The sequence below is a fragment of the Botrytis deweyae genome, assembly GCF_014898535.1.
Source record: "Botrytis deweyae strain B1 chromosome Unknown BDEW_007, whole genome shotgun sequence".
NCBI lineage: Eukaryota > Fungi > Ascomycota > Leotiomycetes > Helotiales > Sclerotiniaceae > Botrytis > Botrytis deweyae.
The window spans coordinates 946,319-964,287 of record NW_024066214.1 but is presented as its reverse complement, the minus strand read 5'-3'; the positions used below and the strand labels follow the sequence as shown (position 1 = coordinate 964,287).

Below are 17,969 nucleotides of genomic sequence, written 5' to 3'. Positions count from 1 at the left end.
TTCAATCTATTTACCTACCTGCCTCACTTCTCAACCCTTTATTTGCACCATTCAAATCCACGTCGATTTGGACAAACAGAACAAAAGATGGAACCGATTAATGAAAACATCCAAGGCACAACAACCCCCCAACCACCCGCCGGAAACAATGCGATGTTGAAGCGTCACCGAGGCAGTGGATCAAGCGGTCGAAACCGTCCTGGTTCTAGATCTCGCCATGCCCACCAAAACGATGGTACTCCTACCGCGCCGGCACGACAACCACCACCGTCTGTCAATGACTTTCCACCATTGGGTTTTCATGCTTTGCAGGATGGGAGTGTTTTTGGGGATGCAGTCGGAGGTACAAATGTTAGACCATCTATTACGGGTATCCTGGCCAGACCTACTGGTGCGACGAATACAAGAGAAGGAAACCAATTGGGAGGTGTTGTTGGCATGAGTATGAACCAACAAGCTTTAAACCGACGAGTCTTGAGAGCGAAATCTATCTCTGCGAATTATTCCGTTCCCACTGGAGAATTCATGGGCGGCAAGAAGGGAGAAATGCCACAAGATGGAGCTGGAGTCCCATCCTACACAGGACCTCCTCAATTATCTCGTCGTGGAAACCCAGTCCCAGCTCGTTCTGATGCAAGTGGAACTTCGACAAGAACCAATAAAGTTATCGCTGCATACCAGGCTGCTAATTCTGCACCGAACCCGCTCGCCATGACACAGGCAGCGGGAACATCCCTTACTCACCGAAGCGATACCTATGAAGTTGGAAAGAACTTTGATCGTCTCCGAATTCAAGGTACTCATCTCGGCCTAACAGCATCGCCATACTTTCCCAAGTCCACCGAGGACTTGGTTAAGCATCGAGAGGAGCGAAAAAACGACGCGAAAGATGAAATGAACGAGCGGATCAAGAACAAAGAGGAGGTTATGCGAATGAAGAGCGAAGGAACTTTTGTCAAGGTTAAGCCTGCTTTTAGAGGAAAAGCATTTAGTGATGAATTGTCAAGTGTGCTCGCTCGGAAGACCATTTGGGGACATCCTGGCTTGGACGAGGAGTCACCTGTACGAGCAGACTGGCCAACTTTGGCAGATTTCAAACAAGCAGGAATCAGAAAGGCGGGGTTGCCCTCTCCAAAATGCAATGTTGGATATGAGAACGGAATGGCGGGTGAGGAGATTACATCGTTCGCAATAGACAGAGTTGGATTGGGTAGAAGAAGAGCATATGAGGACGCCATGATTGAAGAAGAGCAAATTATGGAGATGGGCGAGATGAAAGGGCTTTTTGAAGCGATTGAAGAATGAATGGACTTCTGAGAACGGCGGCTATGTAACTGATTGGAAATATCCCCCTGGCATGTATTGCGTTTTCTGCACAGCGTGGACAAGCATTCAATCCATGACGATTAGCGAGCGATATAGCGAGATACTGAAGCGAAGTAGCAAGCGGCATAGGCATAGCGGATGTGTTCCTTTTCCCTTCTCTCTTTTTTCTCTTTCCTTTGTTTTGAAATTTCCTTGCGTTTCTTCTCAGGATGGGCTAGAGGTGACAGGAAGACAGCGCATGCATAGTGTATCTCACGAAAGGACATGACTAAGGGTAACTCTTTCAACTTCCTCTTTGAGCAGAAGGATAGATACTTGTGGACATTAGCTATAGAGAAACTCGGAACGTATGATCTGTACCAGACAAAGCAGGAAAGAGAACAGCTAGCAAGCAGATAACAAGAAATAATGAGAAGATATTTAGACCCTTTCCTTGAAGCTAGGATGTTGGAAGTAAAGAATCTATCTACTTCTTGGTGAATGAGTTGTATTCTGATTTAGATGACCGAGAACTAATCCTAGCCCGAGACAAGATCTGATATTCAAATCACACATCTGAGGTTGTGAGATGATAGAGATGTGTCCGGACTCCCAGATTGCCATCTGAGAACACGAAAAAGTTCTGTCACTAGATCGATCAACGGAGTTCCATAAGCCCATGAGCAGGAAGTAAACAGGAAATCAAAAAACTCATCAAAAATGACCCAGAAAGAAGAAGACTAGATGACAATGCAAGAGGAGAGGCAGTCAAAAGAACCTATCGGAGAATAGATTTTCCATAGGTGTGTACAGATACCGAGGCCGATTTGAATCATTTGGTCAAAACCCTAAAAATAGATTTTTACCTGGGCTAAAAACGTATTTTTAATTTAGTGATGTATTTATAAGAAGAAGAAAAAACATTCAATTCAAGATGTAACTTTAAATAAATTAATATCATAACAAGAAAAGAGATTAAATTATTAATTATATTTAAATTAAATAAATTAAAATTTTATTATACTATTATATTCTAATTTCAATTTTCAACAAAATCTAAAAATAATTACATCAATCGATTTCCCAAATTCTAATTAATAAATTCGTCGAAGTAAATCAAGTTTTTATTTTTTTGTCAATATCTCTCCTTAGATATTACTTTTAAATTATCTCTAATTTCTTTCATTCATTTTATATATATTCTATCTGCTAACGAAGTTCTCTTATTCTATTACTTACTATATTTACTATACCTCTATATCTGTTAGATATTATATCGTATATAAATATATAAACTTACTTCTATAAATCCCTTTCGAATACTAGATAATATATATATCAAATATCTAATATCTCGAACTTATGAATTTCTTCGGATTCTACTATACTTCGATTAATCTTACTAAATCGCTCGAAATTTTCCATCTATAATTTATTATATGAATTCTAAAGAAACCATATCTCAAGAAATCGCATATTCGTTAATATTTCGCTTCGCTATCGCGAATTTTTCATAGGAAATATTACTAATTTAAAGAAGGATTTGAAAAGGAAATATACAATATTTATCTGCTAATTGTATTTTCTTTTTTTTTCTTTTTTTTCCCTTTAGATTACTCAAGCATTTGAGAATTTAAGTGGCTCGTATATACATAGTTGGTTCTCGTATTTGGTCTCGCTTATGAGTACCTATGCTCTATGCTTACTAAAGTATCAAGTTCATTGACCTATTCGAGCTATCCTATACTCTTTCTCTTTCCCATTACCATTTCCATTCATTTCCATCACCATTACACAACACTATCTATCGCACAGCACCGACATTCCATCCCCATCCCCATCCCTCAATCCCCATCCCCATCCCTCAATCCCCATCCCCATCCCTCGATCTCTCCATCTCCATCACACAACATCCATCACAAATCAAAATCTCCTATATTTTACTATTACTAAATCTACTACTCACAACAACCCTCTCAATACCGTACATACACAGTAGTCTTTCAATTCAGCATTTGCTATTAAAGATCTCCCTGCACATCAGAACATAACATTACATCGTTCACGTGACGTATGTCATGTTATTAGTTAATCTGTTCCGTGCACCAAAGTGATCCATCCGCATTGAAAATTAAGATATCTCGATATCTTGCCTTGCGTTTCCCAAATTACGTGGCCCAAGCTTCCCGGCCGGACTTGCAAATGTTGCAGAGTCCGGAAGTATAATTATAAGTTAGTACCGTACCTTACTTTCATACAGAGTAGAACTAGCGATACAAGAGCCAGCCAGGACGAAAGTTCATTTGTAACGAAAACATTTACGAGCTGGTAATTTTGGATTTGGATTTGGATTTGATTTAATATCGTTTACCATGTGCAATTCCGGCCGTTGATGACTAAAAAGTAATCTTCCGTTCTTCCTGGATGAGGCATTATGTGGGAAGTATATTGTAGAGAGAAAATAAATCCGGACTTATTTTACCCCGTACGAAGTAGCTGAAAGCCAATACATGCCCCCTCGATGCAAAATTCGTCGAAGAATGGAGTTTGAGTGAGCGCCGGTGTCCGCCCCGCATATTGCTGGCTTGCTGGTCTCTTGAGACTTGCTTCATGGCATAAGTTTTGAGTATTATTGAGCCAAGTTCTGACAATGTTAAGGGAGAAATCAACGGCTCTAAGGTTCGGGGTATCTATAGATAAAGGCGCCAAGTGCTCTAGATAAAGTCGCCAAGTGCTCCGCTCTTCCATAGACCCATTCTCTCAACATCACGTCACAGCAACACGTCAGTTCCTCAACTATTCCATCTTTTAACATGTGTAATATGTTCTCCAATTACCCAGTTCTTAGCGTCGTAGGAGTAGTGCTGCTCCTTCAATGCTCCTTTGCATTACCCAGCCCACCAGTCGGACAAACAGTCTCTGGAGGTGTCGTCCTTCGAGAGATCGTACAAATTCCCAATGTGGCCAATGCCGAAAACCTCGCTGTACGACACAATGGCGAGATACTCGTAACATCGACAAAGACGACTTCGCTATTCCAAGTATCACCACACAAAGCAAAAGCACCCATTCAAGTTGCCCAAATTCCTAACGCCATTGGTCTTGGTGGTATCGCCGAATTGGAACACGATGTCTTCTATGTCGTTGCGTCATCCAATATTACTGGAAATGCCACTGCTCCGGGGGCGAATTCCGTTTGGAAAGTTGATATGCGCCAACCTCGCACCTTAGCAAGGGGAGCTGTCGCTCAACCCGCCCATGTTTCGCTGGTTGCCACGATTCTTGATGCACAAATGCTCAATGGCATGTGTCGGATGGGTCTCAATGACACTTCGAATCTTCTCATCGCGGACTCTGCTGCTGGAACAGTCATAAAGCTTGATGTCAATACAGCAGCATATGAGATCGTTATTCGAGATCCAACGATGGCCAATCTGCCTACTGGGTTTGTACCTCCTGGGTTTCCGCCGATTTCTGTGGACGGGATCCATGTTCATGGATCAGATTTGTACTATACCAGCCTTAACCAGGGACTCTTTGCGAAGATTCCAATCTCACTCACGACGGGAGTTGCAACTGGACCTGCGGAAGTCCTTGTCGACAAAATATTTGGCGACGATTTTGTCTTGTCGAAGGATGGGAAGCGAGTATGGATCGCATTGAATGGACAGAATACACTAGCTGAGGTAGATATTCCAGGGAAAACCGCTAGAATCATAGCCAATTCGACTTTTCTGTCTCAGGATACGGCAGTGGCATTTGGGAGGACAGATCGTGATCGAAATAGTTTGTATATTTCGGGTGCGGGGATTTTCGGTAGTAATAGCACTGTATCAGCCAGTATTGTCAGAGCGGATCTTCCTCATGGAGACACAGGCCGATAACTGCAGAGCTATTTCCGAAAATTTGCGGTTTAGCTTAAGAGATTATTAAGATAGATTCCTAATATAACTTGGAGAATTGCCTAGATTAATAATGTTAGAGAATCTGCACGTCCCATTAAACAACCCGTCCCAAGACTCAGAACAAAGTCGACACTATCAACATCAATACCCACTTATCCCACTCCACCACCACCCACCTCTGGCCTCCAAATCATCCCCCGAATCTTCACACCCTTGCCCCTAGCACACATCTCTCCATCCTCATTGACCTTCTCAACCAAACTTCATCTCCTCAATAAGCACAAATCTCAACTCCAAATACACCTTGAAGGCATACTCCGTGGCAGCCTCCAACCAAATAGGAAGGCCTTCTTTCGCCGCAATAGACTGATCATGCTTCACCATTTTAGAACAGAGGCCTTGCCCACGAGCAGAAGCTGCTGTGCCGAGGAAGAATATGTAGTAGTATTTCTCTTTCTTGGAAAAGACTCTTAATTTGCAAGTAGAGGTCGTACTGGCGAATTCTAGGAACATGCGCTGTTGGTGTCAGAGCGGCGTGTCTCTTCAAACCAACAGCCATACATAACACCTTATCAACATATCGCAAGCGGTCCGGTATAAATCTAGCTTGAAAATAATCAGGATCACATAAATATAGGAACTCTCTGTTATTAGCTTGAGAGCTTCACTTAAAGTTCTTCAGATTATTGCTCAGTTTTTCGGGCACCATGTTCCTGCTTGATCTTCGACTTGCGTGATGATGATTATAGATTGCATGATTCCCTACTCTTGTCGGATATCATTAAGTCATATCAAAGTAGAAAATACAACCAAGTCGTCAATGGTAGAATGATTATGTGTGTGGATGAGTGAGGTGATGCTGGGTAGGAAATGGAAGTTGAATTGAGGAGTAGATTATGTAGAGCACGGACCAACTGCTAGCCAATTATCTAATGGTCTTGAGATGGTGTATGGAATTGCTTTTGCTGAATGATCGTTTGTAGGTAGACACTTTCTACTGCCCTTGTTGCCCTTGTTAGCATTGTTATTCTTCTTGCTTGTGAAGTCAATCTTCTTCTTGGTGAATCAGAGACTGAAGGATACAGCAGTAAATTAGAATCATATACTTGAGTGGTAGCAGATTATAATGAACAATACTGCGACAAGTTTAATCTCACCTCCTGATTTGTCAAGATAGTACGCCGCTTTATGTACCTCAATACAGCTCCCGAGCATGCAAAGTCTTATCAATCTTACGATAAGGGATAACCTTGGAAGCAAGGGAATAAATAACAAAGCAGATAATGACTGCTCTTTGCTTGTTTGGCGGTGGAACAAGAGAAAGTAATACAGTCCATCACATCAACAAGACTTCCAACACCATTATTCAAACATCACTTCCTCTTATTTTCCAACAGTGTGATAAACTGTTTCTTCGAGTTCCGATTCCCACCTACAACTCTACTCTGGTTTATTGATCATTGATCGTCCTAATCCTATTCCACAGAACCAACGCATCCTTATCTAATCAAGCAAATATGTACGGAGTTACAGCCGGAGGTCCATTGAGAAGGAAAGGGGAAATGTATTCTGCGGGAAACGAGGTATGTGAAATAATTCTTTCAGAACTTTCTATTTCAAGATCTCATTCACAATGATCCAATTCTTGACGATTCGAAGTAATCCATCATGGTCAAAGTTTTGACTTCATCTCCCCATTCCGATGATAAGATGGTGAACGCAAAGAAAGATGGTGTAATTATGCAACCAGACAGATCTTAGACTTAGATCTCATCCACGTGATGCAGAGTCTAGTTTTGGGAGTCTAGGTTTGAAGTGGCAAGATCAGCGGTGAGAAGAAGCCAACAAATGAACCAGGCGAGTTGCTGCATTTGAAGTAACTTGCAGGAAAAGAATTTTCTCGACCTATTGGTAAAGAATTTTCCTGGCTCCTATACGAGTGCACCTGGGGGCTCGGGGAAGCTTGACACGATTGACACAACTATGTGCCAATGAGAAGACAGGACGAGTAAGACAGACAAACCGTCAATCGCGAAGACCATTGAAAGTATGTTTTTGCGAACTTTAAACGCTCATCAATCTGACTCTGTGGGATGGGGTGGCTGGAGAAAAGCTAGCAAGGCCTTTTTCCGATGAACCCAACGTTTTGGGAAGAGGTTCTAGATGTCCTTGTATTAATCATTCATTCCACCGTACATGACATGACCAGTACCTAATTCTGGCGTGGTAGTTGTGATGAATTGATGTCGTTGGTCTTGGTCGTAATAAGAAGATGCTGGGTGGCGCATTAAGTCCCGAAGAAAAAAGAGGATCTCTGGTGGAATAGTGGGAAGCAAATCCACAATGTGGTTTCGACCCAAATATGATGATTCTCCTTTTTTCCCCTTTACCCAACCGCTTTGAAGCTATTTTTGAAGTTTTCTTCTTCTTCTTCTTCTTCTTTGAGACGGAAGAATGTGTTGATATTGCGAAGAATGGTAGATGAGCCTCTTAATAGCCAATTCTCGAGGTCAACATTGTATGTTACTTTGCTCGTAATCCATTCTCTTGTATGTCCAACCGATCGAGGGGTAGAAACAAGCCTCTGCATCTCTCAGCCTTGTGCGGGGTTGAATTATTCTGAGGTTACCTCGTTCATTGCGAGATTGCCTACTCGGTACCTACACAGTATACCTAGGTACCTCGAGCCTACCTAGTACGTACCTTCCTTTTGCAGCATCTTCAAATCGTAGAAAGGATCAAATACATACCTACAGTAGTACTCTTCTTGTCCATCCGGATTCCCAGTGGATGCAAAAGTTGACCTTCCCCCTTAGAACGTCGTCATAGGATGCAATTTCTCATACATTACACATCGCACCGCAGACCAGACCAGACCAGACCAGACCAGGTTCAGCTGTGGTGATTAGAAGTGGAATTTATCGGAAAACAGGGATTCTGGAGGGGATTTCCGATGTTTTCGAATTTCACAGGGCCCAAGCACACTCAAGCATTACTTTCGGTACCCTACAGCGTACAGCGTACAGCCTACAGTCTACAGGGGCTCCTTCCTCCCCTGATTCTTCATTTCCTTCTTTCTTTCTAGAAGGATAATTATCCTGTCATAGGGTACTCGTAGGATAGGATAGGATAGGATAGGATAGGATAGGATAGGATGGGATAGGATGGGATAGGATGAAATCATAAATTCCTTTTTCTATCGTACACTCTACACTCTACACTCTACACTCCACAAAATTCAAACCTCTCTCGATAGATGCACAAATACCTCACATCCTTCCCTTCATCCCGTCGGCTTATTTCTTAATTCACTTGGGCTTTGAATTCTTTTTTTTCCCCCAAGAACATAAAAGACATTTCAAAGGCACCATTCGGGGAAATCTAATTCTGCTTCTCCCTGTGCAAAAATAGCCTATCCCTCCGAACTCACCCGTTCCTTACCTACCTTAATAAACTAAAGAGACCGCCGTTGACATCCTCACGCGATCATCTTTTTCTCTCTTTCCAATAATTTGCCATTTAAACCTTTATTCGACTTCCTCTTTCTCTTCTTCTTTGGAATTTTGATCTTCAAATCTGCAGATTCTTTACAGCAACCATGACGCGATTCAAGACAAAGTCTAATGGCCTCGGTGTACAGGTTGAGGATACACAAATCTGCGTGGTAATGGTCGGTCTTCCTGCAAGAGGAAAATCTCTCATTGCTCAAAAAGGTATGTACAAATTTCAATCGATGTAGGAATGCACAAATGCTAACATCGCATACTTTACAGCTCAACGTTACCTCAAGTGGTTATCCATCGATGCTCAAGTTTTCAACGTCGGTAACTATCGTCGAAATGCCACCCCAAATCCGACTGCCGATTTCTTCGATACAACCAATACAGAGGGGGAACGGATGCGTAGAGCTGCCGCTGAAGCTGCCGTCAATGATATGATCGATTGGTTCAAGAACAAACAAGGAATTGTTGCCATTCTCGATGCTACGAATAGTACAAAAGAGCGCCGAAGATGGATCAAAGACCGTTGCGATGCTGAAGGAATCGAGACCCTTTTTGTCGAATCGAAATGCGACGATGAAGATTTGATCATGTCAAACATTCTAGAAGTCAAGACGACATCCCCAGACTACGCCGGCTCAGACCCGGAAAAGGCAGCTCAAGACTTTAGGAATAGGATCAAGAACTACGAAAAGGTTTACGAGACAATTGACGACGAAGAGAGTGATCTTACTTATCTGAAGATCATGAATGTTGGAAAACAAGTCATCATCAATCGAATTCAAGACTATCTTCAAAGTCGCGTGGTTTATTACTTGATGAATTTACACATTAAGCCGAGATCTATTTGGCTGTCACGAGTAAGAAACCATTGGTCCCTATGAAATCTCATTTTGCTAATAATATATAGCATGGGGAGTCTATGTACAACCTCGAAGGAAAGATTGGTGGTGATGCCGAGTTATCCCCTCGTGGAGAGATGTACGCCAAGAAATTGCCATCATTGGTCCTCGAATCAGTAGGAGTATGTACTTTCCCATGGACTTCCAGTCGATTCCCATGGCTAATTTAAAATAGGACAATCGCCCGTTAACTGTCTGGACTTCAACTCTTCGTCGCACTATCGCCACTGCTCGTCACCTACCTAATGAGTATAATCAGCTTCAATGGAAAGCACTCGACGAGCTCAACTCTGGTGTTTGTGATGGACTTACTTATCAAGATATCAAAGAGCGATATCCAGATGATTTCGAGGCCCGTGACGAGGATAAATACAACTACAGATATCGTGGAGGAGAGTCTTACCGCGATGTTGTTATTCGTCTCGAACCCATTATCATGGAATTGGAGCGATCAGAGGATATTTTGATTGTTACTCATCAGGCTGTTCTTCGGTAGGCTTCATTCTTCTGATTGCTCATAATCTACTAACTATGTGTAGTTGTATCTACGCTTATTTCATGAAGAAACCTCAAGATGAATCACCATGGATGGCTGTACCTCTTCACACCCTCATTAAGCTCACCCCGCGTGCGTATGGTACACAAGAAGTACGTTACGATGCACAGATCCCTGCTGTCAGTACTTGGCGTGGTAAGGGTAGTGTTGCAAAGCATGAAGACCCTATTCCTGCTTCGGATATTGCAACTAAAGTTGGTATGTATTTTTAATGCCTATTTCAAGAATTTCGCTCATACCTTCAATAGTGGCGGATAGTAAATGAGTTTCCACCGACACGCTCTCGTTTACTTTCAGTTATACAACCAATCTTTTGAGCGGACTAGCAAGTCTCATCTACACTATGATTTTTGCCTAGGTTTTGATGCATAGCGATTTGGCGTTACATGATTCGATTTCCTCTGGACCTTTTGTTATAAACGAAATGTCGACACATTGTCTCGTCTTCCCTTCCCTTTCTTTGGTTTTTGTTTCACGTCATATGGTAGATATGGACCCAGATGAATGGGGATTATCCGGAGGAGGATTGGAGATTAGGATTTTGTCACATTCGTGGTGAAAATTCGGTTGGGCTTCGGCATCGGAATTTTTTTCTTGTATCATGCTATTGCATGGTTGAAATGGGGTAGATGGGAGGATCAATACGATAACAAGTGGTGATGAGGTACAAATGGGATGAGGAAGTTGCTTTGGCTTTTGGGAAAACGAGATACCAAAGAGCGAATTTAGGTTGAGCGTAGAGGAAGAAAGATGAAGGAAGAATCATCACAGCTGTCTACAAATGAGATGAACAAGGCTTGTGATTTGAAAGTCATGAAGATGAAGCTTGATAGCAAAATACATTACAGGGTGAAGGAAGTCATATTTGATTTCTCCCTAATCCACTATTCCAATAGGGACTGAAAATTCAAGACCAAAAGGATAGAATAGAATCATGTGATGTGAAGATAAAATATCAATGTGAACTGAGATTTAAAACAACCTCGGCACTCATCGGTAGATGCACGGGTAAGGTAAAGTGAGTGATGGTTAACCGCCGGTGACCCTGGTTTACTACAGGGCTGGCTGGCTGGCTGGCTGGTTGGTTGGCTGGCTGGGTGTTTGTTTGTTTGTATCGGGATATTTTATCGGGATACCTATTTTATACGAGGAGTATGGTTACGCGGTACCCGTGAAATGTTGATTAAATGTTGATTATGAAACATTTTCTTTACGGAGTATAGAGTGGGAAGTAGGGAAGGAGAGGGTTGAGGTAGGGAGGGTTGAGGTAGGTTAGGTTAGGTTACTAGGCTAGGGTGGCTAGGGTAGGTACGCGCGACCGTGGATTATCCGTTGAGGAGTTGGGTTCACTGGTTCACTGGTTGGAGGGTTTGGTTTGGGTGTGGGTTTGTAGATTTGTGGATGTAGATTTGTGGATTTGTGGATGTGTGTGCACTGTGTATACGATTTTAAGTGATGAGCAGTGTGTATTGATTGATACCTATGTAGAGATGAGAGAAGAGGATGCGATGCATAGGCATGAGTGAGAGAACAGTAGGTATGTAGTAATAAAAATTAGTATACTCCGTATACTCCGTACGGACGGAGTACCTAGGTAGGTAGGTATGTATATTGGTAGATATGTATATTGGTAGATATAGACAACTGTTGGTTGATTTGATTAACCTTACTTCATTAGATAGAGTAGGTAGTAGGTGAGAATCCACACACAATAAGTCCCGGTTATCAAGGTTAGTTAGGGTTAGATGCTCTGTGTTAGGGGATATACTACATAGGTATGTATGGGATAAGCGCGGGGATGTGAGCGTGGGGATGTGAATGGAATGGAATTGGATACTCTGTATGAAGTACGAGGTATTGTGTTGTATTGTAATGTATTGTGTTGTATTGTGTTATTTGTGTGGTTGTGAGTGAGTGAGTGAATGAGTGAGTGAGTGAGTGAGTGAGTGTATAAGTATATGAGTGTATAAGTAAATAAATAAGTGAATAAGTAAGTGAATAAGTAAGTAAGTAAATAAGTAAGTATATAAGTAAATAAATGAGTAAGTATATAAATAAGTATATAAATAAATAAATAAATAAGTAAGTAAATAAGTAAGTAAGTAAATAAGTATGTGAGTGAGTAAGTGAGTGAGTGAGTGAGTGAGTGAGTGAGTGAGTGAGTGAGTGAGTGAGTGAGTGAGTGAGTGAAGTGAGTGAGTGAGTGAGTGAGTGAGTGCGTGAGTGAGTGCGTGGTTTAATGCTCGAAGTAAAGATTACCTGGTATCTAGTACTCTGCAGTAAAGTACTCTATAGTGCGCTTAGTTCAACTACGTAGGTACCTACTAGTTGATGATTGACTGATTGACTGATTATTGTGATCTGATTGTTTGTTTGTAAACTGGGATGAGGTTGAGGTTACATACATTTAATGTACGAGATGAGGTAGGGTAGAGTACTACGTATCTTGGTTGTATAATTATAAATATAAATATAAAAATACTCCGTAAGGTTAAGTATAAATACATAGGTTCATGCGCAGTACGCAGCGCGCAGCGCTTATGTCGGTGCGTGCAGCGTGAGTGCATATTTTGGCATTTTCTTTTGTATGGTATGGTATGGTATGGTAAGGTACGGATGGTATTGTGCTTTTGTTTTGGTTGTGTGGGTAGGGGAGGGGAGGGAAAGAGGAACCGGTTTCAGAATTAGCCGCTTGGGACGCGGGAGGTGCTGGGTTGGGAGTTTTTATGGGGGTGTTGATGGGATGTTGGTGTTTCGGAGGGTTTGGAGGTAGTTTGTATGGTTTGGGAGGTGGGAAGAGTGGTATTCTGTATGCGAGATGGGAGATGAGATGTTGGAGATTGCAGATTGGGGGTTGGGAACTGGGGATTAGGTGTGATGAATGGTTGGTTGGTTGGTTGGTGAGGGAGGGAGGTGATTGATTGATCGACAGCTGGGGGGAGAGGGGAGGGGGGAAATGGTAGTATGGTAGTATGGTAGTATTGCAGTATGACGAGAGAAAGGTAGGTTTGATTAGAGTAGCGCGGAGAGAATAGAAAGAAAGTATATATACACGAGATGTTGGCAGGAATACTAAAGCTATGATATCGACTAGGTCTGTGTACTTTAAAGCCTCCGGTTTCATTGTGTTTCTTTCAAGTGGATATCAGTATCCAAACTCTATATTCTTGTTTCGAGCGCGTTACATTTTTGGAGAACTTTGTTATCTTATTCATTTTCCTTGATTTTGTTTGTTGGAAAAAGATTCGGGAATCTTTTTATTTCGTCATTCGTCTTATCTTCTTGGTTCTGCTATTTCCATCTGATATTAGGTAGAGGAGTTCGGACGAAGGAACAAAAGATAAAGTCATGTATTCGTACTCGTCATGGTCTAGTTTGACGCTGCTGGCCAGCTTGTTGGGGAAGATAGATGCGTATCCTACACAATCATTTCTTGGGATAAGTTCGTCGGAACGTAAGTTATATATTTCTATACTTATACATATACCCTAACTTTTCATCCCAACTCCCTCTTCTCCTGTCGCGAAAAGAAATTAACATCTTTCCAGCTCACTCACTCTCCACCCACCAACAACAATCGTCACCACAACTATCACCCCAAAGCCCCCGCACCCTCTACACAACCCCATCTTTCTCCTTTCCAGATCTCCACTCCTCCCGCTCCGGAACTATAAACGTCCGTCCACCCATCTCCCACTTTTCCACCTCATCACCCATCTCTATCCCCTTCACCCTCACATCCACCTGTCCCAGCCTACACCTCGACTGGACCTGTCTCACCACCGATCTCCTCTCCAATCTCCTCCTCCTTTACCCCTCCGGCCCAACTTCTAGTCCCTATTACACATTTTCACCCGGCACTCCCACTCAAGACTCATCCTCTTCCTCATCCTCCCCATCACAAGACACCTACACCATCTCCTCCAGCATTCTCCTCCCCACCAAAACCAAAGGAACAGATTTCAAATCATCCCTCTACATCTCCATTTCCCCCGCTTCGCACGCAGGCGTCGCGGGGATATCAAAAGGGGAATGGAAAAGTTTTATCGGCTTGTTGCATGGGGTTAACAGGGGATTGGAGAGAGAAATGAAGGGAATGGGATGGGGAAGATTAGCAATGGAGGGGAAGTTTCCTTCTTTGAAAACTCCTTACTACTCTGAGAAGAAGAAAGGTGGTAACCGAGGAGCGAGAAAAGAAAAGTTGGGACCGTCGGATATAATTTTTCCTTTTTCTTTTTCTTCTTCTCCTTCTTCATCTGATTCGTCTTCGCTTTCCGAGAAAAAACCAGCGTATCCGCGTGAAGTGATCAAATCCTGGGAAGAAGAAGAACAAAAATTCAAAACGCAGACGGAGCGAAAAGAGGAAGGAGAAATCTCCTTCTCGTATAAAATTACATGGGTATACTACGGTATGACGAGAGATGCGAACGGGAAGGAGATGTTGCGAGAATGTGAGCAGATGCCTGAGGGAGTAGAGATGGATTTTGAGAGTGAGGAGTTTGGGAAGAAGATGAGTGCTGCTGAAGGAAAAGGAAAAGAAGAAGAAGAAGGGAAAGAGGTGAAGAGTGGAGTAAATGAAGCAGAGGAAGAGGAAGAGGAAGAGGAAGAGCAGATGTGGAAAATCGATTTATAGAATACTATTATGGTATTATTTTGGAGAGGATTGGATGGGATGGGATGGGATGGGATGGGATAGATAAGATATCTGGGGAAGAAGGAGTATGGTGTACTTGTTATTGGGTTTGTTATGTACCTAAGTCAGGATTGATATGCATTATGTATGTAATGAATAAAAGAATATATCACAAGCTGTATCGATTATGATGTGTATAAAACAATTGAATTGGAACATGGCGTATATGGGACGAGGGAATCTGGTATTCGTAGATAGGTGTCTATTAGTTTTATGTCATAGAAGTGATATATATCGTTTGTGCTAAATTCATGGGGTTTCGGCTATAGTTGGAGTGTTCAATTCTGTGTGTGTCCTGTCTTGTGGGTAACAATGGCTCCATGTTTAAAAACTAAAGATAAAGAATGAGCCTTTAAAATCGGGAAACACTAACGAGATATCGTCTTAATGTCTAGGTACATGATTTTCCTAGAAGAAATATGATATGGAAAATGACAGTCCAATTTCAGAGATGGGCAGATACAATAGGATTAGTATATGTGTAAAGTATATGCATTCTTCGCTCCCCTCTCATAACCCCCTCTCATAACCCTCCCCCCCTGACTGATTCCCTAAACTCTCACTCACCCCTTCCCAACATCAATTCCTCATACCTCCTCTTCACTTCCGGCATAGCTCTCAGATGCGCCTCCAGCTCCTCTTTTTCATCTTCCAATTTCAATCTCTTTTCCGCATCCAATTTGGTAAAAATATATTTCCCCTGTCCGTCAAATTGTAATATCTTACTATGATATTTCCACAAACTTCTACGATGACTTACTGTCATCAACGTGATGTCTAATGCTTTCGCATGTTCATACATGATTTTTTCCATCTCTAGAGTAACGCTACTGGTGCATTCATCCAGGATAGCATATTTGGGGCGATTGTAGAAGAGACGAGCCATAGCTACGCGTTGTTGAAGGCCACCTGAGAGGACATCGCGCCATTCGGCTTCGGCGTCCCAACCATTGGGGAAAGCTGTCACGAGATGATCGAGATCGAGAATGGAGAGGATGGAGAGGAGGTCGGAATCAGTTATACCTTTGCTACGCATAGTGCGGAGAGAATCGGGATAGATGATTTGTTGACGGAGGGATCCAGCGCTAAGGTATGGTCGTTGAGGAACGTAGAAAACCTGGGAAAGAGGTGGTTTGCGAACGGTACCGCCATAAACCGGCCATAAACCTCCGAGAATCCTGAATAAGGATGATTTACCACATCCATTTGGTCCAACTACTAAAACGTGATCACCACGTTTCATGGAGAATGATAATTTCCGTACGAGAATACTTCCACCGGGAGTGATAATTGGCCTAAGAATCGTCAGCAATTGTAAATGTTAGGTTTAGATAGAACATACACATCAACGAATTCAATATCTTCACTCTCAATGACAGTACCTCTACCTCTCATCAACTCTAGCTGTTCTCCAGAGTCATCGTCAGATACTAAAGTTTTATCAAATCGTCCAGCTTTGATATCATCCATAACCTCCATGAGAGTTGCAACTCGTGAAGTATATCCAGCCAATTCAGTAACCTCTTTGTAAGAGAACATTACTCGACCGAAGGCATCAGAACTAGATAGCAGTAACCTTCGATTGGTTACGAAACTTTCCGTTCGATCACCCATAGTTGCTGCAGTTGCACCTGGTATCTTGAAGAATACCGGAACACTACAAAGAATAAGCCCCAAAGCTCCCCATACGTATTTGATGACGAAATCCTAGAATAATTAGCATTGGCTTCCAAAAACAGAGTTCGCGACCCATACCTCCATTATTCCATGTGTGAATCTTCGTCTCAATATGTCTATCGCGATGTTAGTCGGTGGTCAGAAAAAGCATATGAGAATACTCACAGTTTACATGTTTGATAAGTGTAAAATAACCTTTATCCAAAGTATCTTTTTCCGCTTCATGTCCATTATACAATGCAATCTCTTCACTATAATCTATCAATCTTGAATGCTGAAATCGGAATTCTCCTTCTAGTCTTGCTTCATCTGCCACAAATTTGCCAAAAGGTGGAGTCAAGGCTCGCATGACATTTGCTGAAAGTTGTACCAGTAACGACATGAAAAGAAGCCCTTCGCCACCAACACTTTTGGAAAGAGAATAGTTGTATATTGCCATATCTAATGCTGGTTTTGCAAGGTTTCCATATAACTCCGCCAAACTATTCGCAAATTTTGATACATCCACAGTGATTAATTGATCTGCATTCTTTATTCGATCGTCGAGAGCGGAAAGTGAGTAGAATGTCATATTGGATAGATATCTATCGTGAATGTAATCTGTCAACCGTGTTCGATACTGAAGAGCAAGCTTGCATTGATGATATGAGAGCTGTAAGCATCATGTGTTAGCTTCATTACCGGGTAAGGCCATGTACCAAGTACCAAGTACCACATACCATAGAATTCGTGAATGTTGCAGGAACCGCGATTAACATCCACCAAACAATCCCAATCAAGAAGTCCTTCCCTTTCCCTCTTACTAGACTTGAAACGAGGGCACCATCCATGGCAGCAACTTTCAGACTGATCAAAGTTCTAATGACAAGGAAGATACTGTGACTGACAAGCAGTCGCATTTCCTTACTCCTCCACCCAGGTATACATATTCTCAAAAGGCGTATCAGGTTCTTGAAGAACTCCCTATTCAACTCGACCTTTTTTCTTCCGGCTCCTTGCGCGCCATTGCCTAGTGCAACGGGACCTCTTCTTCGTGATTCCGCATGACGAACAGCTGCAGCCTTTTGTTCGGAAATGGCAGAACGAATCCGATTAAGGAGAGCAAAGAATAATGTCAAATAAACCGTCCGAGAAATCTTTGTTCGATGCTTAAGGTACAATGATGTGAGATCCGATATTATACTCTTGATCGTTCGATCGGGTGGCAGGAAATTGAGTTTGGATTGCGCAGCCATTTTGATGAGCTCGAAGTAGACTCCGGATATACTGTTGCAAGCAGCTCAACGAGTCTGCAGATTAAGTCGCTTCATGAGGAGTACGATGAGTTACTGATGAAAGGCCCAGACGATATTTCAAGTGTAATGTCGTCGTTGTGCATTTAAAAATGTTGCCATTGTTCTACCTATTGCGTTAATGTTTCTGTTTCCTTGG

The 17,969-nt window shown here is 42.2% G+C and overlaps 6 protein-coding genes across 6 annotated transcripts; 4 read left to right on the top strand and 2 right to left on the bottom strand.

Annotated features, from left to right (window-relative positions):
- Positions 1-87: 87 nt before the first annotated feature.
- On the top strand, positions 88-1,305 carry EAE98_004009 (uncharacterized protein; the record flags this gene model as incomplete). Its single annotated transcript, XM_038951629.1, has 1 exon — positions 88-1,305. One exon carries the CDS (start codon positions 88-90, stop codon positions 1,303-1,305), a length of 1,218 nt encoding a protein of 405 aa, XP_038812102.1.
- A 2,822-nt stretch (positions 1,306-4,127) lies between these two features.
- Positions 4,128-5,189, top strand: EAE98_004008 (uncharacterized protein; the record flags this gene model as incomplete). Its single annotated transcript, XM_038951628.1, has 1 exon — positions 4,128-5,189. One exon carries the CDS (start codon positions 4,128-4,130, stop codon positions 5,187-5,189), a length of 1,062 nt encoding a protein of 353 aa, XP_038812101.1.
- A 273-nt stretch (positions 5,190-5,462) lies between these two features.
- Positions 5,463-5,723, bottom strand: EAE98_004007 (uncharacterized protein; the record flags this gene model as incomplete). The annotated part of the gene is made up of 1 exon (XM_038951627.1): positions 5,463-5,723. One exon carries the CDS (start codon positions 5,721-5,723, stop codon positions 5,463-5,465), a length of 261 nt encoding a protein of 86 aa, XP_038812100.1.
- Positions 5,724-8,808: 3,085 nt separating this feature from the next.
- On the top strand, positions 8,809-10,433 carry EAE98_004006 (uncharacterized protein; the record flags this gene model as incomplete). Its single annotated transcript, XM_038951626.1, has 6 exons — positions 8,809-8,923; positions 8,984-9,570; positions 9,621-9,734; positions 9,788-10,104; positions 10,152-10,366; positions 10,417-10,433. 6 exons carry the CDS (start codon positions 8,809-8,811, stop codon positions 10,431-10,433), a joined length of 1,365 nt encoding a protein of 454 aa, XP_038812099.1.
- Positions 10,434-13,516: 3,083 nt separating this feature from the next.
- Positions 13,517-14,801, top strand: EAE98_004005 (uncharacterized protein; the record flags this gene model as incomplete). Its single annotated transcript, XM_038951625.1, has 2 exons — positions 13,517-13,622; positions 13,717-14,801. 2 exons carry the CDS (start codon positions 13,517-13,519, stop codon positions 14,799-14,801), a joined length of 1,191 nt encoding a protein of 396 aa, XP_038812098.1.
- Positions 14,802-15,420: 619 nt separating this feature from the next.
- On the bottom strand, positions 15,421-17,773 carry EAE98_004004 (uncharacterized protein; the record flags this gene model as incomplete). The annotated part of the gene is made up of 5 exons (XM_038951624.1): positions 15,421-16,156; positions 16,204-16,568; positions 16,617-16,654; positions 16,704-17,190; positions 17,258-17,773. The coding sequence occupies 5 exons, from the start codon at positions 17,771-17,773 to the stop codon at positions 15,421-15,423; spliced, it is 2,142 nt and encodes a 713-aa protein (XP_038812097.1).
- Between the last annotated feature and the right edge of the window lie 196 nt (positions 17,774-17,969).